At 46.9% G+C, this 25,322-nt stretch overlaps 3 protein-coding genes across 5 annotated transcripts; 2 read left to right on the top strand and 1 right to left on the bottom strand.

Annotated features, from left to right (window-relative positions):
- Positions 1-890: 890 nt before the first annotated feature.
- si:ch73-382f3.1 (uncharacterized protein LOC100151273 homolog) lies at positions 891-5,260 on the bottom strand. Of its 2 annotated transcripts, XM_034555962.1 has the most exons (5): positions 3,848-4,037; positions 3,551-3,732; positions 3,166-3,325; positions 2,886-3,067; positions 1,188-2,640 (listed from the first exon to the last, which is right to left on the bottom strand). In XM_034555962.1, the coding sequence occupies exons 2-5, from the start codon at positions 3,698-3,700 to the stop codon at positions 2,239-2,241; spliced, it is 894 nt and encodes a 297-aa protein (XP_034411853.1). In that variant the 5' UTR covers positions 3,701-3,732; positions 3,848-4,037; the 3' UTR covers positions 1,188-2,238. The 2 variants fall into 2 exon arrangements, with proteins under 2 accessions (XP_034411854.1, XP_034411853.1); XM_034555963.1 differs by lacking the exons at positions 3,551-3,732; positions 3,848-4,037 and adding an exon at positions 5,104-5,260 and having other exon boundaries at positions 891-2,640.
- On the top strand, positions 3,638-8,999 carry toe1 (target of EGR1, exonuclease). 2 transcript variants are annotated; one of them, XM_034555961.1, is made up of 8 exons: positions 3,638-3,707; positions 5,007-5,047; positions 5,129-5,225; positions 5,416-5,574; positions 6,126-6,239; positions 6,721-6,869; positions 7,349-7,511; positions 7,671-8,999. In XM_034555961.1, exons 1-8 carry the CDS (start codon positions 3,657-3,659, stop codon positions 8,430-8,432), a joined length of 1,536 nt encoding a protein of 511 aa, XP_034411852.1. In that variant the 5' UTR covers positions 3,638-3,656; the 3' UTR covers positions 8,433-8,999. The 2 variants fall into 2 exon arrangements, with proteins under 2 accessions (XP_034411852.1, XP_034411851.1); XM_034555960.1 differs by lacking the exon at positions 3,638-3,707 and adding an exon at positions 3,726-4,586.
- Positions 9,000-10,283: 1,284 nt separating this feature from the next.
- Positions 10,284-12,626, top strand: tmem53 (transmembrane protein 53). The gene is made up of 3 exons (XM_034556471.1): positions 10,284-10,542; positions 10,676-10,779; positions 11,236-12,626. The coding sequence occupies exons 1-3, from the start codon at positions 10,470-10,472 to the stop codon at positions 11,935-11,937; spliced, it is 879 nt and encodes a 292-aa protein (XP_034412362.1). The 5' UTR covers positions 10,284-10,469; the 3' UTR covers positions 11,938-12,626.
- The last annotated feature ends 12,696 nt before the right edge of the window (positions 12,627-25,322 follow it).

A 25,322-nucleotide genomic window follows, 5' to 3' on the forward strand; every position in this document is an offset into this window, starting at 1 on the left:
AGACGGAAGAATGTTGGTGGGGGCAAAACAGGCCGGACGGGAAAGAAAAGACAAGAGGAGGCTGGGACAGAGATATTCACAAGGACGTCCAAACACACAAATGTGCCCTTTTGGTTGTTGATTTAAAAGCACGTGTAGGTTCAGTTATTAAATTGCAAAATGACATCTCAATTCCAACAGCTCAGATTCGACCGACAGGAAGGCGCGGCCGTTGTGCGTCCACACGGCTGCCTGCTGAAGTCGGGTTATAGAAAAGAACAAGTTGCCCCTCCGGTGCAGGAACTTCAAACGATCCGTCAGCACATTTCATAAAAGACTTTTATCGAAATGGAGCCCCAAAGAGAAATGCTGTCCCAACTTACCTCTGTCCACTCGCCGTCCTGGGACCCACATAAACACAGGACGGCGAAGCCCCGGGGTTTATAAAGGCGGCGGGGTTGATGAGCACTTCCCCCAAATCCAACAGGCGGAGAGAGCGACTCTATCCCGCCCTGAGGGTGGCATCGGAAACACACCAAATCAGACAGCATATGGTTAAAGCCCTCGCTGTGACCGGTCTTTCATTTGAAAGGGTCTACAATAGAGACTCCCACCCCCACCCCGCTGACGCCAGCGCTGGGCCCCTGTTGTGACCTGTAGACTCTGGAGCCTTGTTTACCGACCCGGAGAAGCCCTCGCATGTCGTATTGATCCGATCGTCTCCAATCGGAGTGTATTTACTCCACTGTGGAGAGGTGAAAGTGCACCGTGTGACAAGCAAAAACCACGGCTGGCCTCTTGGGGGGCCGGAGGACGAAGTGGCAGTGTGTGTCGTCGGTCTGAGAAGGGGGAACCGCAAACCTGCACCGACCATGTGGCGAAGCCCAGCCGTGTTGATCTCTGCACCCAGTTCAGCTCAGGTCACAAGCCGATATCTAATCTGTCATGCGGGGGATTTGCTCAAAGTCCAACCAGGGGCCCAAAGTAAGGCCCCATACCGATGTCCCCCCATGAGGCCTCGAACCCTGAACTCTCAGGGACTTACTGATGCCCTCTGGTAAGTGGCTGAGTGAGAGGGTTTGACATGGAGCAAATACCATGTTACACTTTAATGTTGCACTCTTTACTCCCTGACCTGATCATCTCACAGGCTCTTTTCAAATGATCGAGTTACTCGTTTTTTGTCAAAACAAAATATTTGATGAATACTTTAATAAATATCCACTGATTTCCATGTGTTTTAATGTCCCCATCTTTAATCCTTGATGTTTCTGAGTACATGCGTACGTCGCATGACTATGAATTGTGAGTAATTCCCTTGAGCAAAGCCTGCATCTGACGCTGAGTTATGGAAAGGGTTCATAAAGGGCTCAAAACGTCTGCTAGAGAGCTCTCGAACACTCGGGGATTCGACCCGGACTCACGGACGCCTCAAAGTCCGTGAGTCCAATTTATGGGGAAAAAATGGTGGGTAATTCTTTACAAATCATTTTGCTCATAAGTGTAAGAGACAATGTTGTTTTGGATACTGAATGTCATGTGACCAGCCTGAGGACCTTTGTCACACACACACACACACACACACACACGTTGATTTGCGCTCAGTACATTTGAGTAGTAGGTAGTAGTAGTAGAATCCTATCAGTTTTATTGGGCATGTAAACACTGTCACTTTAAAACACGTTTAATGAGACAAACATAGTAACTATGTCCTCACTCCATGGCGGCCTTCTTGGTCACAGCCCACATCTCACTTTAGCTCAGCATCTTCGTCCTGGTGACAAGCGCCGCGATCACGATGCCTGGCTGACACGGGGAGGGGCCCCGGCACCTCACACGAGTTGAGCGAAGCCATGTACATGGACCTGTACTTTAAGCGCTTGGCTAGTCTTCTGACCACTCAAAGCGCTTTAACACTACATGACATCATTCACCCATTCATACACTGATGGGAGGGGCTAAGGTTCCACCTGCACATCAGGACTAATTAACATTCACACACATTCATACACCGTAGGCACAGCTACAGAGGCAATTCTGGGGTTAAGTGTCTTGCCCAAGGACACATCGACATGGGCTAGCGGAGCCGGGGGTCGAACCGCCGATCCTCTGATGGAAGGACGACCCTGCTCCCCACTGAGCCACAGTCACCCGTGTCTTAAGCGGCGCAGATCACGGGATCAGAAGAGTTAACGCGCCGAAGATTCTGCGCATCCTCCTCTCGGTCAGAGTCAGCAAGTCAAAAGCTCAGTGCCGCGATCAGGACAACACTCCTCTGAGTTGCTTCTCCTCCTCTTCCTCATCGTCGTCGTCCCCAACGGCGACGTCAGCGGGACTGTTACAGGTGGCCATGAGGCCCAGGCTCAGCTCGGCCAGCTCCTCACAGCTCATGTCAGTGGTCACCATGATCTTCGTCTCCAGGCGGTTGCAGAGGGTCCTGTAGGAGGGCAACGGGTACCCCAGCTCCCTCAGGTACTCGTAGCCTTTGGTGCCAACCGCGCAGCGGATCTTCCGGGCCTTCAGGATTGTCTCCGGAGACCAGACGGCGCGACGGGAGCGTTTGGTGAGGGACAGGGCGCGAATCTGGTCCTCGTACAGAAAGTTCTGGAGACCCTTCTCGATCCGGTCGAGCCGGTACAGGCGCTTCTTCATCTCTTCTGCCTGACGGAGGAGAAAAGAGTTTATTCAGGGCGTGTAATAACTAGCCGTGATGCCAGGTTAACAAGAAGCAGAGCTAGGGTGATCATTTTGGAGGCTTTTTGCTCACAACATCTGACCCAAGCTGCACAATTTGAACTCTCTGACCGAGGTCATGATTTAGTGGCGTTCAAAATAGAGCACATGGGCCACTTCGCAGGAAAAAACAACGACAACAAAACAAATACAGAGAGCGGCAGTCATCCTACCTCCTTCTGCAGCCTCGCGGTGTGCTGCATCTCCTGCTCCAGCTGCTTCTTGAGGAGATGACACTGTGTGCAGTGCTGCTGGTCCTCTGCGGTCCAGTCGGCATCCTCCTCCTCCTCCTCCAGGCCGGGCAGTGGGGTGCGTCTGGCATAGCCATGGTCCCCAAAGTTCAGCTCCTTCTCCACTGTGGGCACAAAAAGCAGCGTCTGACTAGTGTTGCATTTCCTGTCTGATACTTGTTTGCTTAAACATTGCCATCTCTTTTTCCCGTTGGACATTTACCTGGTTCGGGTTTCATGGGCAGCAGGATGTACGGAATGGTCACCGCTGGGTAAGGAGGGTCTCCGATGGTGAACAGAGTGGGGATGGCATTGGGCTTCAACTTCTTTCCCCCGGCCGGAGACCTCGCTATCTCCTCAAACTGGCTCTGCTCAAAATGGTCCTTGAGGGAACAAAAACAGGGATACACAAGCGTGTCAACCAACTAATGATACACACACGCACGATACAAACAACAGCAAGATCTCATGCATGCAGTGAGTGCAAAGTTCAGCAGGAGGAAAGTAGTGGAACCGTTTCTAGTGACATCAGCTGAGCCCAGCAGGGTCTCGGGGCATCTAAATAAAGTGTGTTGTTGTCACAGACACGTCCATCTCGGTGACGCTACCTGACACAGTCTGGAGTGGGGAGTTGGCTCAAAGTCACGCCGACAGTTCACCACCCATTTCTTCTTGCGGACGGGGTCTTTGGGGAATCTGAACAGCTGTTTTCCGATGCTGGTCGAATTGGAGCAGTTTGGAGCGGAGCAGCCGCCCATCGCGGCGGTGAGGACGAGCGGCGAGGCCAAATCTAGCAAAACGTCAAGATAGCTCGGCTGGTAACGCAGCTCAGCTAGGGGTTATTATTATTATAATATATTTTTTTCAATCATTAACGTTACTTTTAGCTAGCAAAAGTCACTTACGCCGCGTGAAAAAACAAGCCACGTTAGCATTAACGTGTCGTCTCGTGGAAACCACAGCGGTGTCCCGAGAACACGCGCATCGTATTTTAGGGACACAATTCAAAACACTTTATCGAAGATCCAATGTTTCTGACTTTGTTTGAGCCAAAATGGCGGACTTCGCCTCGACAGCAAAGCACAGTGACGTAAGGTTGGTGTTTATGCGCCGACGGTCGACGCCTGCTCGAAATGTTGATTGAAAAGCAAAAAAGCTCGAATGGAGAGGTACAATTTCAATGAAAAATAAACAATTGGCGATGGAAATATATTGTGGTTAATTATTAAAATGGTGTGCGTACAATTAGTGGCAAAAGGGTTGCATTTGTTCTCCGGCAAAAGTCCAACTACCATGGGATTGTTGTTGTCACAGGACCCCGAGAAGCACGTTGAAATGTTTACGGTGGAGCGCCGTTAGCTGTCGACCAGATACACGTGTTAATGAATTGAACAACTTTGAATGTATGAATAAAACATAACGAGTACGCGACAAGAAAGGGCGCCGCATAGAGCAGCGGACAATGGGAACGTCTACACGGTAGTAAATACTGTTTCATGCGCGGTTAAGAGCCGTTTGCTCTCACGCAACATGGTGTCTCCACTGGTCGTTCCCGTCATTGATGTCCAGAATGATAACTTCAAAGAGCTTTGGCCCGCTATGGTACTGGCCATTAAAACGGCTTCCTTCGTTGCGCTGGACACGGTGAGTGCAAGTGCGTGTGCGTGTGCGTGTGTGTGTGTGTGTGTCCGACCAGCGTGTCCCAGTTTTCAATGAGACGCTCTTAAGTGCACCGAGTTGTAGTTTGAATAGCCATAGTTTGTCCCTCTTAGGTACTCTGCTGTGAGTATTAAGAGCTAACGTGTGAACGAGCTGTACATTGACACACGTGTTCAGTCCTCCAAGACTTCTAGTTATCCATTGTTATTTGGAGGGATGATTATTACCTGGAAAAACTACTAATGTGTATATACAACGGATTCATCTGTAATAACCCATCTCTCAACAATACCATTATAAAACACCACATATATCAGCCCGGTGGAGAGTCACTTATACCACTAAGTTAAACATTGTACAATAAATACAAGTAGCAATTGTTCCCTGTGTATTTCTTCCATCCAGGAGCTGAGTGGTCTCGGAAACAGGAAGTCCTTGCTGGCCGAGTGAGTAAACCTATCGGCCCCCCTCCGTCAAACAAGCTTCAGTGTTTAGTTGTCACCTGACACCTCGCTGTCATGTTTCAGATCGATAGAGGACCGGTACAGAGCCATATGCCAGGCGGCCCGCTCCCGCTCCATCCTCTCCCTGGGAATCGCCTGTTTCAAGAGACTGCAGGACAAGGTACAGTAAGACGGTGCCCTCTCCAACTGCCTGTAATCTGTTTTTGCATTCATCCGATGTCCTCTCTACGAGCCGCCTCCCACGCCATCATTGCATGACGTCATCATGTGCCATGAGCATGTGAGGGCAGACCACTGCACACATCTGTGTCGCGTCTCTGACGTTCCAATCATCCCCCGCCCCCCCACAGGCTGCAGAAACATACCTGGTCCAGGTGTATAACCTCACCCTGCTGTGTTCAGAGGAGTACGTCATCGAGCCCCAGTCAGTCCAGTTCCTGGTCCAGCATGGGTTTGACTTTAACAAGCAGTATGCCAGCGGAATCCCTTACCTCAAGGGAAATGGCAAGGTGAGGATACCGACGTGCTGTTCTTTGTTTGTTCAAGCCATCTGATTGGTTCATGGCCCGTGGTCTAATACCCACGTACCACTGCACTGATGCCTAAAGCTCAGTTTATAATCGCTGTAGTGAAGAGAATGGCGTATTCGCGGCCTGGGCGTCGTGCACGAAGGCTTTGCAAGTGGTCAGGGAGCGATTATGTGACTTGTCACACAACAATAGTTCACTGATGAAAGCCCTACTTGCATGTCTGAGGGTTAATGCAAAGAAGGCAAATTAGTTTTGTAGTCACTTTAGAAACATGTGGTGTCAAAAATCTTCGTTTGAGTAAATGTTTTGCAGTCAAATCAAATTGCTTCCAGGATGTTCAACCTTTGTGACTTTATAATGCTGTCGCGGGACAGTTTCTCAGTGGTTGCGCAATAAATGTCAATGTACAAATAACGTAATTGCAGAGCCAACTAATGAAATCAATAAATGGACGAGGACTGGACACCGCAACAGATAACCGCTCTTCCTCAGATGACGCCGTTTGATTCTCTCTCTGCCTCCTTCGTCAGGGGCCGTCTGACGACCAGGGGGTCCACATCCGGGCCCTGTTCACCGATCTGCTGCGGGCCAGGAAGCCCGTAGTGTTCCACAACGGCCTCATCGACATAGCCTTCCTCTACCAGGTACCCCCAAGTTAGTGTTCGCGGTTCGCCGTCATCATTTTTCTCTTTTAACAATGTTCATTTCACACTTTGAGCAAAAACCTTTTGCACTTGCTACATCGCCCAAACTGGTCGCTGGTTTTAGAGCTGCAAGGTCGGCTACTCTGTTGGTTGATTGGCAGAAAATAAACCAACAGCGATTTTCATGATCGCTTTATTGTATTTTATTTTTATTTGCAGCTCGTCCAGTCTGAGGGTTCACTGCTTAACTTCATTTTCTATCACGATTTTACATTTAATGGATGAAACGGTAATCAAGAACAATCAAGAATGGCTTATGAAATGAAGCTTTAAAAATGGTCCGTCAAGCGTAGACCTTCACGATTTCTATTTGCTTTTGAATCTCAAAGCTCTTTCCCAGCACGCCGTTCTTTTTCAAAACTGTGTTTAAAAATAAATATATACATTTTATATATATAAACACAATGTATTTTTCTGCCAGAGCTTTTATTCACATCTGCCCGAGCGCTTGGACACCTTCACAGCCAACCTGTCCGAGATGTTTCCTGCCGGCATCTACGACACCAAATACGTCACGGAGTTCGAGCTCCGCCTCACTGCCTCCTATCTGGAGTACGCCTACAAGAAATGGTGTGTGTGTGTTTGATTGAAGTTATTGATTCAAATTGAGTGAAAATACAGTTTATTAATGTTTCCCCTCTTATATATTTATTTGATGGTTTATGTCCCTTCATCAAAAAGAACAATAACTGATTATAATAGTGTTGTTAAGCTCTAAAATGATTACTTACAATACAGAGGTCTCTTGGCAATTCAACACTGAACTGCACCCTGCTAGCCTTTTGCATTTCAACATTTCCCTTCGATATTGATATGTTTTGAATCCTGTTTTTCATGTATGTGAGTGAATCGCTTCGTGCATCAGAACTTCCCTGGACTGACTTGTTTTCAATTGATTCCCATTGAGCTGTATCTACGTCAACCGCAATGCAGGAGATGTCACAATGTAAAGAAATGAAGGATGTAGCTGAAGCGAAGAGCCGAGCAGCGTGTCCTATTTTCTCTCTCGGAAGCACTCAGTTTATCATATGGTCTCCTCTTCCTTCCAGTAAGCTGGACAACAGTCGCCTTGTGACCTCTGGAGGGACCGGGCCTCACGTCCATGCCGAGTTCTGTCAGTACGCCGGTCACATGTCCAGATACGTGGACTACAGAGTGTGTCCAGATGTGGCCTCTGCCGAGGGACCGACTGACATCTGCCAGCGTTTCTCTGTGAGTTTCAGTTTTACTGACATTCTAAATGAATAAAGTTCTTAAATAGGATTCAGTGCAGTCCCCCGTTGGTCTCTCTCGCTCTCTGAGTGTCAATTAGAAGAGGCAAGACACATGTTTTATTTAATTTTTGTATTAAATACCCGGTTTGTCTGACAGGCGTTCGGCTGGTGTCCAGACGGCGCACAGTGCCCGCTGTCCCATGACACGGACCTGATCATCCTCCAGGACGAGAAAGGCACGGGGGACAAGAGAAAACGGAAGAAGAGAATCCGAAACAAGAAGAGAGGGAGAGGCGAGGCGGAGGACGACCCCTCCATCTGTGACGGCGCCCCCGAGCACAAAATCCTCCACACGGAGGCGGTCCCCGGAGAAACACCAGCCGAGCCGTGCCCAGAAAGAGGGCCCCTGGTGGACAGGGGTGGAAAAACCCTGCGGAGCGAAGCAGTGGACATGGAAGCAGACGGCGAGGGGAACGGAGTGTCCGGAGACGACCACGACTGCAGAAACCCGGTGGCGGCCGCGACCGACGACGTCACGAACGCAAAAAACGACACAAACGAGAGCAGAGAGGAAGACGGAGGGAGAGGACCGTTGAGCGACTCCCCACCCAAGGCCGAAGCTCCGAAGACCAAGGCCGACCCGGGGACGCACCGGGCCGGGTTCGATGCCTTCATGACGGGATACATTTTTGCCCACTCATGCACCCTGATCAAGAAGGAAGGAGTGAGCGCTGTGGAGAAGAAGGAGGAGGAGACTGAGAAGAAGGAGAAGGAGGAGCAGTCGTGGCTTCCGACGTGTCTCAATAAGGTCTACCTCAGTGGCAAGGCCACTCCTCTCAACGTGGTTAAAAGTACCTTCGCCAGGTCGTCCAAAGCACACGTGCAGAAGATGTCGACGGTGTGGGGGGGGGCAGTGTAGTGTACACACAGCGTTCTAGTGTGCACACGATCACCATTTCTATGGATGGCGATTATCGGCCCATCACTTTGGTTTGGACAGAAATATCTCAACAACCGTTTATAGGATTGCTGTGAAATGTTCTCCAGTCGTGATGAATCGGATTGACTTCTTCCTCCATCTCCACGAGGTTGTCATTTTAGTTATTTTTTCAGCTAAATATATTGACAATTATTGGATAGACACGTCAGTGATCACATCATCGGGTCAATATTTGTATTTTACCATTACGTCCTCATTAAATAGCCACCAGCATGGCTTTTTTTGGTTATTGATAATATTCTCTTTACTTTTGGCGATAACTTTCACTCTGACAATATCGACAATCCAGGGGGGATTTTTTTTTTAGTCCTTTTTGGTTTTATGCTCCCTAGTAATTTGTATTTCTTTAGCAGTCTTCTGTAGATGTTTCACCTCCTCATCCGACTTCAGATACTCGCATCTTTTTCAATTTTCTCAAGTGAGATGATGGTTTACATTTAATCCCTCATTTCAGATTTTGTAAAATAAAGGAATGCTCTTTCATGATTTTTTTGTCTTTTATTGTATCTTCTGGGTTTATCTGGAGGGATGACCAGAGCAACATGTCCACATCTAGATGTACCAGTACAATGAACCAATAACGCAGTGAGGGTGGATGGTAGGAGCTGCCGACTGCAAATAATGCCGTAGAATCGCTGTGTTGTTTTGTTATGGTTAATAAAACCACCATCACAAATTGAATTCCCACTCATACTAAACCAGTAACAGTGGCCTTGCAGAAGTATTCAGCCCCCCGTGGTGTTTTCTTCTATATTTAGTTGCATTACGGCCTTTAATTAAAGTGGACTTTTATTTGGGGTTTTAAAATTGCCCTGAATTAAATCTGGTGCTACCAACTACCTTCAGAAGTAAATTAAGTCAAATAAAGCACCTGTGTCGCATAATGTGATGGAGCACCAATAATTCCATCATTATGAAATGAAAATCCAGCATTGTTTGGATTCTTAACCTTCTTGAAGCGTTGGCTGTCTTCTGTCCACACAGACCGGTTCTCAGGTCTCTGCTGTGGACTTTTCCATCTTTGGACTTCATTAATGTCCTCCTCTTCCGGTCCTGTGGTTTATGTCCTCTCTTTAAGGGCCGTTATGGTGTCATATTCCTTCCATTTTGTAATAAAGGATACTGATGTTTAACAGATATCATTTTGACCACCGGTTAGTTATAGGCTCCTGGGTCCTGCCTCCTTGCCCCTGCTTCCTGCACCCATCCCCTGGCCTGGACCTGGCCTCCTTCCCAAAGGCCCGAAGAAGAACAGAAATGATGCCCTCAAACCCAAATAACTATTTTCAAATCCCACCATTGTTAACACGTTCTGCACCAGTCCCGTGAAAATCCGTACATTTCTACCATATAATATTAATTGTACACCGAAACAACGTTGTGTGAGTGTCTGCTGCCATCAAAAAGTATTTAGTATAACATTATAACATTTATGCTTACAGAAACATGTTTTAAGGATCTCATAATACATTATTTGTAATTTTAGAAGATGTCTTACCTGCACAGAGGTCCAGCAGGTGCTTCTCCATGGGGGGTCTATTGAAGGGCATTTTCACAGCAGCAGTCACTCTGACAATTGGACAGCTAAACCGTTTTGTTTCCGGTTTAGCTGTCCAACGCATCTTTTCCAAACGATCAGCTTCCAGCAGACAAGTTTCGCCTCGGCTCACTTCGTGTTCTACCAAGTTGACCGACATAACGCATAACGCTGCCAATGCAGAGGGGGGCGCTGTTGCGACGTTAGCTGGATGCTAACTGCTGCTCAACAACACAAAGAAGAAGAAGAAGACGAAGAAGAAGCAGAAGAAGCAGAAGAAGAAACAGGGCTTCTCTGCGCGTGACAGTCTTCCGGTCCGTCTGTCCGCTGGCTGTAATCGGTCACTGCTCATCTGTCCTGCTTTTTTTTTTTTACGACAGCCAAATGAGCCGAACGGCAACGGCAGACCAACGCACTTAATGCTCTCGCGTGCGGAAATGGCCGACGACGAAATGGACTACAACATCGTGTTTCCAGACGCGGGCACGTCTGGTGAGCATCCTCCCCCCCCTCCGTTAGCCTAGCTTAGATGCTAACGCAATAAACAACAACAAACAAACGTAGTCCTGCTTAGCGTTCGCGTCGCTAGCAGCGCTCAGCTTTGCTAACACGTCTTGTTTTCCAGAGAAACACTGGCAGGGGACAAAGGAGCCCGTTGTGATTCTGCTGGGCTGGGCTGGCTGCAAAGACAAACACCTCTCCAAGTACAGCTCCATCTACAATGAACAGGTGCATTTTTTTTGGTTTATGTGTGTGTGTATATATATATATTTTATTCATATATATTTATATTTATATATATATATATTTTATATATATATATATATATTTATATTATATATTTACATTTACCTTTAAATTATATATATATATATATTTATATTATATATATATGTATATAAATACATATATATATATATTTATATATATATATATATTTATATTATATATATATATTTTATTCATATATATATATATATATATATATATATATATATAGGACTATAATATAATACCCCAAGACATCTTGCCTATTGCTTTGTCTATTAGCTTTGTTGATTTAACTATATATATATATATATATATATATATATATATATATATATATATATATATATATATCATTTAAATTATTATTTTTCTAACGGCGACGATATATTTCTAACAATGACGCATCACTTCCAGGGATGCGTCACCATCCGCTACACGGCCCCCCTGAAGACGGTCTTCATCTCGGAGTCCTTCGGCTACAAGGAGCTGAGCAGCACGGCCCTGAAGCTGCTGGAGGTCCTCTACGACTACGAGGTGGAGAACAGCCCCGTCTTCTTTCACGTGTTCAGCAACGGCGGCTTCATGCTGTACCGCTACGTCATCGAGCTGCTGGCTAAGGACGAGCAGTTCCGCTCCCTGTGTGTGATCGGGGCCCTGGTGGACAGTGCCCCCGGCAGTGGGAATGTTCGTGGGGCCCTGCGTGCGCTGGCGGCAACCCTGGGCCCTAAAATCACCCCCCTGCTGCGGTACGTCCTCCTGGCCCTCTTCGCAGTGACCGTCTTCCTGCTGCGGATCGTGCTGTACCCGCTGACCAAGTACGTGCACAAGAACCACTACGATGCCGTGCAGGAGAGGCCGCCCGATTGGCCCCACTTCTACCTGTACTCCAGGGCCGACCAGGTGATCCGGCACCGTGACGTCGAGCTCTTTGTGGCGGCTGTGAAGCAGAAGGGCGCCTCGGCGGACAGCTTCGACTTCGTCTCCAGTCCCCACGTCGGCCACTTCCGGGACTTCCCCGAGCAGTATGCCCTCAAGTGCCGCAATTTCCTGGCGGCCTGCATGAAGGACGTGGAAGGGGCCGAGGCAAAGAAGAGACGGAGGGTCCAAGATCAGTGAGACCGCAAGAGATTTTACTGATTGTCTTGTCAAGATAAATGGACCACTTCTTAGTTGTCTGGGGTAAAAAAAACAGTTAGAAAACGCAGACGATTTCAAAGAGACGGCTGGATTTTGAGCTGAAATTTTATGACAAATCTTGGTGGCTTCTTCCCCGTCCCAGTGCACAATACCAAGGTTCCACAGACGTGGTCTAGGTGCCTAATCCACGTCCGGAAAGAAACAACCAGACGTATGCGGCACAAAGGCCCGAACCCTGCCGATGCCGACGTGTTCTCATCACACACCATATGTAATAATAAAAACGACAACAATACAAACAATTGCTCTACACTGGAAAAATAACACTTCCTCTAGGATGATTTCATTGGTATTTAATATGGCTGTGAAATGTGATCGTACATTAGTGGTAGTGATTCTAAATCGGAGGCTGGGTGTCGAATGGCGATTTGTATCTTCTATCTATAAAACATACAATGTATTTATTATTTAAAAGTGTCAGTCAATATTTAATACACATTCCCACAGTTTAGTTTTCTTTTTTCGCCAAGGGAAATGTAGAATACCCACTCCTATATACTTGATTTAGTTGAAGTAAATAGGTAATTAATTGACGATGAATGTATGTGTCCAGCACAACTATTGTGTTCTTTCTAACTGATGTGCCTTCAATAAATTCGAATGCTCGTAGAAAATGTTTGTCGTCCTTATTATCGCCGGTTCCCCCGAATGATTTGGATTTGCCACATCAATTATTTCCAACAGGTTTTTAACGAGCCCTCTAGAAAATCAAGTCCCTAGATGCAGCCGGGGGGGGGGGGGGGTAACTCTTTAGGAGGGTTGTGGACATTTCCAATGCAGAAATCGTGTCCCAAAATCGGTTGAAAATGAAATTTCTAAAGAGCCTCTCGTCGAGCTATAAAAAGTGAAAGTTAGTGGTCCTGCTTTCATCGGCTGTTTACACGGGGGATTTAAAACTACGGCCGCAAGCTTTTCTAACATTTGATTACTTGTATTTGTTCATGAGGCCTGTTCTATTTGAACTCTAGTTGACCTCTCGACTGCCGAGAACAACAAACAAATACACTCTGATGTATGATTACTGGTTTTGATAGGATAATACTTTAGTGATCCTTGGGGGGTACAAACTACCATTTGAATGATAAACAGTCAAGCAAACGCACACGCACACGCACACAATGCAAATATCCCTGAACAACGCAGTGACATCGATAATCCTGAAGAGGGCAGCATTGAATCACAGTTCCCATCATGCACCTGCACTGAGGCCTCGACTGAGCACCAGGGCGACCGGGGTGTGTTTTTATTTCTGGTCTCCTGAAGGGACGTGAGGCTGTGGAGACGAGTTTCCTTAAAGATGAAGGAGAAAAAAAGAACAAACTGGAGATGGAAATAGAAATGGATGAGAAGAAAACGTCATAACCCCCCCACCCCCCGCTCTCTGAAAACGCACTGAGAGAAGAAATTACCCCGTGGAAGTTAATGAAGTCTCACAACTTGATGAGGGGAAAATTGCAGCGAAGAGGGGTCAGCGCTTTCTCTTTAGCCTTTCCCTCTTCCACGGAAAATGGCCGCGGTCAAGATCCATACTTTTAGAGGACGCCAAGCACTCCACAACGCAGAGATGGAGTGAGAGGGATGAGGGGGGGGGGCACCAAAGATTAATGGTATTAAGTGGTGGCACTTGGCAATGTGGTAACATATCGTCTATGTTCTCTATTGCACACTGATAGTTTCATAGACCTTGGCTCCACACATTGACTTTTAGCCGTGATTTACAGGATTGGAATAATCCGGGTGGCTTTTCATCATCGCAGGACCGAGCGTCTCCAGCTAGTTCAGAACATACAATCTGGGCCAATGTGTTGTTGTTGTTGTTGTTGTTGTTGTTGTTTTCCTTCTTCCTGCACTTTTAGGTTCGCTGGTTATCATGTAATTTCTTCTCGGTTTAATGTCAACGGGGGGAAAAAATGTTATAGTATTTTGTACATTTTGGATGCTTTTCTGTGAACCCCTCCTTTTGAGATCACTGCATGTCCAAGTGCAGAATTTTATCTGACAGACTCACACACACATACACACACACACACACACACACACGTAAATCTCCCTTTACATGTTATATGATACGTGCAATAATGTTTCTTTCTCTAAATTTAACGTTTTGTAGATAATCCACCTTTTTCTTTGCTGCAACCCTTCTAATCTTCATAGTCCTCCCATTCATATCTCTTCACACACACACACACACACACACACACACACACACACACACACACACACACACACACACACACACACACACACACAGTCACGCTGTATTTCCCAGGCAACACACACGCCGTCCAAACCTCGACTCTCTCTCCGGCTCCACGGGAAGCGGCCTTGTGATCAAGTCGAGCGGGGAGCCGACGAGAAGTCACTCAAGTCGCCCTCTCATCCCTCTAATGAGCAAAGTGTTTCTTCGAAGCTGAGTCAGAGACAGCATGGGAGCTCCCCCCCTACCCCTCCACACAGACACACACACACACACACACACACACACACACACACACACACACACACAGGAACCAATGCGCCCGTGAGTGCACACAAGCACACACACCTTCAAGGGGATGGAATCCAGAGGATCAGGACCAAAGTCCCATCTGCCTTTGAGTAACTTTAAAAGGTCTCCTGGTGTTTCGGATTGAAGAATGAACTGATGTGTGTGCGTGTGTATGTGTGTGTGTGTGTGTGTGTGTGTATAAGCGGTTTAAGAGGGGAATCTGCTTGTTGGACCAGACAGGGAGCCGTCATCAAAATCTCCCCATGTCTATCTCAGCCCCTCAGCCCTCTACTTAAGACCAAAAGAGGCACACACTCACACACCCACACGAAAGCGATGGAATGTTAGATAAAAGGGAGAAGATGTGTGTATGTGTGGGGGGAATGGGGGGGGGGGGGGGGCAGAGAGACATATAGGGATAGGAAGATGGAGAGTGAGAGGAACAGCAGTGTAGGAACCTCTCAGCGTGTGTGCAGCCCCTCTCCCATCGCACGGTGCAGCAGGCTGCCTCGCTCGGCCTATTCAAAAGCGACTGTGTGTTAGCGGAGGACGTGCATGTGTGTGTGCGCTTGAGCACATGCGTGTGCACGTGTGTGTTTTCACAGATGCCCTTGAACAGAACCCCCTCGGCTCTGCGGATCCCTGCTGCCAGTGGAGAACATTTGACAAGCAGCAGGCTCTTGTTAGAGCGCTGTCAAATTAAAGGTGTGTGTGTGTGTGTAGGTCTGAGCAAGTGTGTGTGTGTGTGCGTGTGTGTGCGTTTCAGAAGCTCTAGTCAGAGCCCTGTCAAATTAAAACTACCAAACAAACTGCGTGACACACAGACAGGCCAAGTCGCGTGTATGATGGCAGTGGTAGGCCTTGGGCTGCTTTGTCTGTGTTTATTTGTGGGCGAGTGCCTGTGTGTGTGTGTGTGTGTGGGTGTGTGTGCGTGTGTGTGTGTGTGTGTGTGAGAGAGAGAGCAAGAGAAAGACATTCACTTTTTTTTTTTACATGCATCTTTTACTTGGTTGAAACAAACACACACACACACACACCCACACGCACCCACACGCACCCACACGCACGCACACACACGCACACACACACGCACACACACACATTGGTGTGGAGGAAGAATCTAATGAGGTGTGTCTAAAGGTAAAACATACAGTGATACATACACACAGATTCAGCCTCAGCATGCTGTAAACTTATATCTCCATTCAGATGATTTTACATGACTATACGGGTGTTTGAAGGTCTAAGCTAATTAAAAAAATATATACTTTCCAATCAGATTATTGTTATTTATCCATACCAGTTGGAACTGAAATAAATCATATTGATCAATGTTGCTCAGGGGTGAATAGGACGTTCATTTCGCACAAAAATGCATCGAAGCGACAAAACGACAAATATATAAATTATATTTAGTTCTGGTGAAACACTGAGGTCGGTGAGATGATGTAATAAACATCAGATGATAAATGAACATTAAGACACCAGCGGAAGCTGCAGGTCTCCTGCAGGTTCTGTGGACAGACACATATGTAAATACAGGCAACCTTTATGTCAGCGCTGTATCATTTACAGGATATCCAACTGTGTGTGTGTGTGTGTGTGTGTGTGTGTCTGTGTGTGTGTGTGTGTTCATATACTCTTTGTACACTCACAAGTATTACACTTACTTAGATTATTCGCAGTATATCCGTTATTTCTTTATCTGGTTTTAGCATTTCAATTGAAATGCTCAAACCGATGATGATGATGAGATGATGGTGTGTATTTTTTCTGACTTTTTTCTTCCTTTTCTTGTCGTTGTTCATCAGCTTTACATGTACACATTCGAATAACTTAGCCTTCTCTATGCCAAAGTAGGCTAAGTGTCTGCTAGCCCGGCCAAGAAACGGGTCACACGGCAAACATGTTGGGGAGGGCTGTAGTTTGGGTTAGGACACCTGTGTGGAACGTTGTCAGCCGACTGAATGGGCCTTGTCAGAGGTCATCAGCTCCATCGGTACGGGTTATAAGGTCCAGAAGGCCCTCATCGTCTCCTCACGTGGTTGATCACTGATACGATGACACTGACCTCTAGTGGCCGCAGTAGGTCGGCGGAGCAAATGAGGAACATCGCTGGCTTTCAGTTTCCCGACGTGGTCGGTGCGGTTTGGCCCCGCCGGAAACCAGTAGAGCGCTCGTGACGACCGCGGACAACGCCGGTAACATTCGGAATGGGTGATGAGGAGTAAGGGTTCAAATCCGCCGTGCTACTGAGAGTCTAATGTCAGAAAAAGGACAGTAATTTGACATCGTATTCCTAGTGTGCGTGTGCGTGTTTGCTTTCCTGAGCGTGTTTGTGTGCACGGTTTAGTCCCCGTACGCTACCGAGGCTGTGTAAGTGTTTTCACTTTGCCTCCATTAGCAAAATGTTATGATTTATGCAGTTGCTGGCAGACTAATATCTTAAGAAGTTTTTTCTTTCCTTTATCTTGTAGCTGGGAAGCCGATTCATCTTAAAGAGTGATGAGGGGAGGTTGCTCTCTATGCAAAACGCATTAGAGCTAAATGAGGAGTCTATTACTCAAATCTGGCTGATAATCCGTTAGCTAAAGACCCCTGGCCGCTAACTAAGCAGATTAAGATATGTCATCCCCACGGCGACCAGGGTGGCAATAGTACACTGCTTATGTTCTCACCACACACACGCACGCACACACGCACACACACGCACACACACACACACACACACACACACACACACGCACACACGCACACACGCACGCACACACGCACACACACACACACGCACACACACACACACACACACGCACACACGCACACACACACACACACACACACACACACACACACACACACACACACACACACACAGTCTCACATATGCACATAATGTTGGTCAGTTAATCCCATACTTTCTCACACACACACACGCACACACACACATAGTCAACACCCCCACCACTTATCTACATACGGTGTCTCCTTGCCAACCCACTTCATAGAATTAATTCTCTCCTCTCCGCCCACTCTGTTGTGCTGTGTGTGTGTGTGTGTGTGTGTGTGTGTGTGTGTGGGTGTGAAAGAAATGCACGGGGGACGCATGAAGAGGCCGTGTTTGTATGAACAAGGACAATTCATCATGGCTTGATTAACATACACGATTTTTATCTCCCCCTCGCTCTCTCTCTCACTCTCTCTAACTCTCTCTGCGCTTTGGTCCTGTGGTGATAATTACAAATAATTTATTCCTACTGGTTAATTAACTGATATCCTTTGCACATAGTGTTGAAAATACAGGAAACACTTTGAGCATGTAGCTCAGAGGAAAGCCACGTCAGGGGATCTTGCTCCAAAGAAAACTATAAAAAAAGTGATAAATACTGCGGTGTCCGCAGACGTTTGTGCACGCGTCCGTCTGGGAGTGTGACCGAGCCTTAATGCCGTGACTCCGCCACTACCAATAGCAAGTAGTGTAGAGGGTAATCACACTGTAAACACACTGTGTGATTACTTTAAACGCACTGAATGACGAGTTCTTGGAAATCTTAGGATTGAGGATGCTGACCATCTAATTTGCGCCACGTTCCAACTAAAAGTACACTTGAACCCTTTGTGTATACTCATGCCTTTTGCAGTCATTGTGGCCTTTTCTGTTTGAACCGCCCACCTCACACGGGCCTGCGCATGCAGAAAAGCAGCCGCCAGCATTGGCATCCCCAAAACAGGTGCCGAGAGAGGGCCAGTGTCGTCTGCGCGGCGCCCAGCTGCAGACTGTCGATGGCCCAGGGCAGACATCAGTGTCCACATCACTCCAGACCTCGGAGCCGGTTGACCTGTGCTGGGCCTGTCTTGTTTCCAACGACCGTTTGTTACTAATTAATGGACTGGAGCCCATTCTCCGGCACTGAGTGCAACACAAACCGCATGCATTAAACATGACCGTGCCTCCCTCTGCTGCCGGAGCCGGGGAAGATGGAGAGAGAGGGCGAGGGAGAGAGAGAGAGAGAGAGAGAGAGAGAGAGAGAGGACAACACCGACCATTTCACTCCAAAGTAACAGATATGCATTTCGCTGCTGTTTGACAATACGTGTGCTGCATCAGGGAACACGTTGTCATAAAGAGAAACATCTGGAAGAGGTTTCCGGCTACCTTTTGGTCTATAAAGTGTTTGGTCAACGAAGACGTCCTCTCATCTTTAATAACCGCAGTATTCAAATGAGCATGGCACGAAAAAAAACACCCCGGGGGGGGGGCCCGCGAGAGGCCTCCTCGGGAGGTTGGACTTGCCCTTTAAGAATGAAAGCGTCCTCGACGGCCATCATCTCACGGGCGCGCGTGCGCACGCACTCATGGAAACACACACACACACACACACACACACACACACACACACACACACAGTTACACACGCTAATGCATAAATTGCCATTATCTGAGCTGCCGCCGGTGACAGAAGTGCCCCCACCAAGATCACCTCAGCTGACAAAAGTTAATTTGCACTAATGATGTTTTACTCCTCTCATTACCTTAAATCATCTCCTCCCCCCCCCCCCCCCCCCCCCTCCCCACGAAGAGGGATGCAAATGGAAAGGTGCGGCGAGAGAGAGACACACAGAGAGAGAGAGAGAGAGCCAGAGTGGGATAAGTGAGGTAGTGGTTGGAGAGAGCGGCGAGCAGTTTGTAACTGTTATGGTCCTGGATGAAGTTGATGCTCATTGGCGGTGCTCTAAACAGCTCTGCCTGCGTTCGCCGTTGAATATTTTACGCCGTCGTATAATTACCAAAGCTACTCGAGTTAATTTTTAGATGGAAGGCATGTGCGCTCTCCAGTGTTTTTACTGTACAGCCCTGCGTTGTATTTATGTTGCAGGCTTAAGTGGTGGACTTTGTAACCACAACAGATTCTCCGCGTAACAAGCGTAGAATGTTTAATGTGCAAATTAGTTGTTCTTGTTTTTTTGTTTGATTTCCTAATGCAAGTTTGAGTATTATAGTTTTATGACTTGGGGTAATGAGCGTTGGGTTGTGTTTTGCCCAAACTTCTTCAGCCTCGCAGCTTCCTGTGGGTGGGGGGGGGGGCGGGGCATCTCCGTTATCAGGCTGCAATATTAGCGTCGTACTGCCATGCATAAGCTGAATAGAGGTTTCTCACAGCAGACATTATGCCCCGTCACGGGTGGAACTGATAATAACAAATGTTAGACATTCATATCCCACAATGCAACGGAAAGCTACACCGTAGTGTGGTTTTTACCTACTCTCTCAACGTACCACGATGAGCCTTTTTTTGCAAACCTTCTTTAAAAAAAAATCGAAATCATGTCTCCGGCCCTCCATATGAGGTCTCAAATGATCCTCCGTGGCTCTCTCAGTCGATATCAATGACGGCGTCCCGGGTCACAGGAATCCCATGTTTGGAGTTCACCTTTACTGTGAAGCATCACTCCCCAGAGTTCCCCAGACAAAGTAATGTGCCAGCGACCCTTCGCTCACATCGGCTCTGGAGCCGCGCAGTCATTAGCAGCCGATTGATGAGGGCAATGGTATTAGTCTGAAAACATTTGCAGCTCATCCAGAGAGGGGAGACATTTTTACAATTGGTTTAGGAGGGGGGTTAGGGGGGGGGGGGGGGGGGGGGGGTTATGAATGTGCGCATGTTCCGTTTGAAATGGGCAATGTTCATTTTTTATCTGTAATTGTTTCTGGAGGAGGCTTTTAGGGAGAGATGAGTTGAGATTCTATTAGAATCCACCGCTCACTCTCTTCCTTTCTTTCCTTTCTTTTCACGAAGCGTAAAGTGGAAGTTTTGGAGGTGACTTTTGAGATTAAAAAATATCTAAAAATTGCCACGATGTGTAAAATTGGAAAGAATGTCTGCTTTTACCGCCACAATCCATCGAGCGATTGTGAACACGAGGAGGGGTGAGAATCCTTTCAGGGTAGTTGTCGTCTTTGGTAACGTCCGACCGCCATCTGACGTCTTTCATGATGCTCACAGCGCGTAAACAGGCCTCGAAGACGCCTTCTCTTTGTTGTCCTCGCCGATCAGTTTCGGCCCCGATCATCAGTCTGTTTGTAGCTGGCGGGCCTGATGTCTGATGTCGACCCCAATACGCCGACATTTCTGACCGTTGGGTGACACACGAGCCCGTATTAGGGAGCGCACGCGGCCTGCGTCACGTGAGTGATGATCAGTCGCTGCGACGGGGTGAGGGGTCAGGAAGTGGCTCGCACGATGGATCAAAGAGGGTGACGTGACAACCGGGCGAGGACTCCCCCCCGGTCGACAGGGGGGACATTTCTCGGATGGAACGACATCAAAGGTGGCATGTGTGTGTGTGTGTGTGTGTGTGTGTGTGAGAGAGAAGAAGGGATCAGCCCTGGTAATAGGACAGCGTCCAGTATCCAGGATGATGTGTTGTCTTCATCTGTCCGTCTGTGTCTTCGTCCTCATCACGTGTCCCTGGTGTCTCACCGTGTCGCACAAACGTGGTTGTGGGGCTGTCTCCTGTGCACACATGTAATATCTTCATGGCCATAATATCATATCATGAGTCAGATGCACTCGAGAGGGAGCCGAGGGAAGCTTCGACTTTTAGGAAAAAACTAATTGCAATGAAAAATAATAGTAATACTAATCTTAAAAGGTGTATCTCATGAATGGTTAATAAGTTATAACTTGTGACTTTATTCCTAAATAATTATTCACTTATTAATACTTTAATTCTGTATGGATGAAATCTGATATAACAAGTCCAGTTTGAGTCAGAGAGACATTCATTTAAACGCTTGTCAGGGTTTTGTCATTTGGACTTTTATATACTTAAAGGGGAAATCATCTTATCTTTGGTCCCAACAACAGCAAGATGAACATGATGAATTACATTACAGAGTAGTCTACCAGCAGTGAGTACTTAGAAAAGGTCTGTATTATTATTATTATTATTATTATTATTCCACGTGTTGAGTTCGGGAAAAGGATGATGAGCCCACTCAAAATAATGGGGGGGGGGGGGGGGGTAGCATTTTTTAACACGGGGGTAATGTTGAAAGTAAAATGGATCTTTCACAACCGGGCCACACCTAAATCTGTTCCTACAAAATGGCTTACTGCTGATCTATAAAGCCTTAATGAATGATTCATTAACCATTAAAAAACAAAAAGGCCATTAGTTACAACTCCTAATCCCCCATTAAAAGTGTGCCCGGTCAAAATGTGTGCAGACAGAACGTGAAGCGAATTGTAGATGTGTTGCCATTGCATATAAAATCAATGGAAAGGGCACTTGTGGGGACGTATCCGGGCGCGTGGCAAACATTTTCAAAGTTCAGCGAAGATGCGCTAAACATCAAGGGATTTATGTTCGAGACTAAATTAGGTGAGAGGAGAGGAAAATGTGTACGGCAGAAATTATTTGGCTGGACGAGTCACACGAGTCACACATTTCCTCTCCTCTCACCTAATATAAACGTCTCCGCTGTCAGGCTTTTTGCTCCCATCAGATGTTCCTGATAACGTTGAAACAAAAAGGCGCGTATGATTGATCGGTTACCGAATCGGCGAGAGAGAGAGAGAGCGAGAGAGTGAGAGAGAGAGAGAGGGACACGCAACGCAAAGCAAGAGGTGAAAGAAGCCGTTGCATGATGTTACACAAATGCAGAACACAAATGTAACATCATGCAACACCTCGCTTCTTAATTCTCGGGCTGTTTGTATTCCGGAGTGAAGACTCTTTTTTTTTTTTTTTTTGCTGCTGCTGATGAAAAAGCGTGGCCCTTGCAGCCCATCTCCATGTATCACCGTGTCCAGAACCCCCGCGGCCGTTGGGAGGGTATAGAATCACACGGGCCAAACATAATAAAGGTAATTTACTGCCAAGGCAAATTCCATAGCTCTGGGCCTCCGCCCCATGCTAAGCAGCCCGCTGACCTTTAGCGTCTGATTTCATAAAGAGGGACACAATCCGATTAGGCCCGGACGGGAAAGGTCAAACGCACTGGCTGTTGTGGATCGGGCAACGTCGCCGCTAGCTGGCCGGGGACGCAGAGGGTGACCGCGGCCACGTGCGCGAGAGTGTGCGTGGGCCTGTGCGCGTGAGCGCAGGGTGGAGGCTGTCTGTGGGTGGGTGGTTAGAGGTGGGGGCAGCGACAGCAGTTAGCCTCTGTGGCCTCTGGAGCCGTTAGCAGAAAGGGCAGCATATCTGACATGGGTGGCGTGCACCCTTTTTATGTCCCAGTGACCACACACACCCACATACATACACACACACACACACACACACACACACACACACACACACACACACACACACACACACACACACACACACACCAAGAGCTTTACCTGATAGCATCTTGCACCACTGGTATGTGCGTGTTGATTCTCTGTCATTGTGAAGGCGCGGTCTTCACTGATTGCTTGGACCTCTTTTTGACAAGCTTCGTTGCTTATCCCTGATCAGTTGTCCATTTTCCTGAAATGTTGAATGGACGTTGTAATTTTGAATTGAAAATGAAATTCAGCTTTAAGGATTATACCCCTTTATTACAATTTACGCTTTCCTTTTTGTATTTGTGGTCGTCTTGACAACACTGTGCACCGGAGTGGCGAGAAGCGAGCAGCCAAGCGATCAGACGGGTCTTGTGAACCACTTTAGTTCAAGGTGAAACCTGAAGTAAGTGCACCTGAAATATATCGATAATAATCCCCCATTGGGACATTACCAAAACCGCGGGCAAGCAAAACTACGAGTGGAAAACATCAAAGTTAAACCAAGAAGATGATCTGTAATCTATGACCTTGTCGTTTCTCCATTTGTCTTCATCTTCCAATTAAATTTAGCTAAAAACTGTCTGATCCTCTGCAAACAACAGGTACGTTGATTGTTGACGTTATTATTATTTTTTGCGGACTTTTTTTGCATTTAGGTAGAGCAAGTGACTTAAGTTACATGGGATAATATACTGCTACAAAGAGCGAGAAAGTCCACTAATCATAGTCCACTGTCATTGTTAGCATGGGTCAAACACACACAGGACTCTCACCCAGGAGACCGCTGTTTGTGTCCTGTGCGAGTCTACGCTTGCTTTGTAACGTCGTTACGCTTGTTTTGTAACGTCGGTACGCTTGTTTGCTTGTTTTGTAACGTCGGTACGCTTGTTTGCTTGTTTTGTAATGTTGTTACGCTTGTTTTGTAATGTCGTTACGCTTGTTTTGTAACGTCGTTACGCTGTTTTGTAACGTCGTTACGCTCGTTTTGTAATGTCGTTACGCTTGTTTTGTAACGTCGTTACGCTTGTTTTGTAACGTCGTTACGCTTGTTGCACGACGCTACGTGATACAATCTGGTCACCGTTGGGCGGTTGTTGTATATTTACGTTAGTTGTGTTGTATATTTACGTTAGTTGTGTTGTTAATGTTGTTACGTTTTTTTATTATTATTACATTATTACTGCCCATTTGCTGCCTGTACCTCACCAACCGCTTTCACAATGTTACCCATGTGGCATTTCCACTCATATGAAACATATTCACGGCTCAGAAACTTCGACAGCCATCCTACAGATGGCATAAACGCCACCATTCTTTATTGTTTTAGCGACCTGGTTGGTTCAACCACACTGTCTTGTTTTTCTATTTTCTATGTTAAACGCAGAAGATGTGGTGGTTTGTCGTTGGTGTGGAGGGTTGGAATATGTTTGAATAAAATATATAATGCAACAGAATTCTCCTTTAAAGTACAACAGTCTTTGACACTTTCCGGTCGGTTTCATTAATTCGAAAATGTCGGCTTTGTCAAATTAAGACGCAACAAAGGACCACAGAGACTTTTCATTATTTTAACTCATGCAGGGGGGGAGAAACATAAAAGAATGCTACTGAACTCAATATCAATTTCATACTTGTTCATGTGCAAGCTGTGTTTTCATTGATGATGCTGTGCGTACATCCCTGTGTGTGTGTCTGTGTGTGTGTGTGTGTGTGTGTGTGCCAGCACAGGTAGTTTGTCTCTCCTGTGGATGGTCTTGGTAGCAGAGCTGTCGTCTGTTTTACGAGGTGCCCATTAAGGAGCTCACATGGATAATGCTGATTGCATGGGGCGCTGCCAGGACGTGTAATAGTGTGTGTGTGTGTGTGTGTGTGTGCATGCATTATTTTTTTGTGGTAGGCAGAGGTTAAATGTGTGTGCCTGTGCATGCATTCACTATAGTACCTATATTTGCGTGTGTGTGTTTGCATATTTGTGTACACATTTATTGCAGGATAGGCGAACACATTTGCTTGTGTGTATTTGTTATTTGTGTAAAGTTCTGGATGAATGTACATAGTCGTGTGTGTAGGTGTGTGTGTGTGTGTGTGTGTGTGTGTGTGTGTCATGGTTAATGTTGATTGTGTCGGGGCACAGCGAGGTGCTGACAGTGCCGCGTCTGCTGAATGACGGAGATGATGTTAACAAGCACAGGGAGGCGGTCACCACCCCCCTGTTTACAATATGGGGGTGCTAAAGCTGTCGAGACCATAACTACCGCGCTGCTGCTGCTGTGTGTGTGTGTGTGGGTGTGTGTGTGAGAGAAAGAAATTGTGTGTGTGTGTGTGCACTAATACCTCCTTGTCCTCCACCTCTTTGTTGTCACACTCCTCATCGCCAGATCGCTGCAGAGCCGCTTGCCTGGCACTCCAGCTGAGAGAGACGGAGAATGAGAAAGCCCTTTCAGTGAAGAAGCCTATAAACCTCCATGCTGGAGGAATATAGCAATAACAAGACACAGATGAGCACATGTACACAGCAGCCATGATAATTAGGCCAACAG

Source organism: Cyclopterus lumpus, chromosome 17 (assembly GCF_009769545.1).
Source record: "Cyclopterus lumpus isolate fCycLum1 chromosome 17, fCycLum1.pri, whole genome shotgun sequence".
NCBI classification, from domain to species: Eukaryota; Metazoa; Chordata; class Actinopteri; order Perciformes; family Cyclopteridae; genus Cyclopterus; species Cyclopterus lumpus.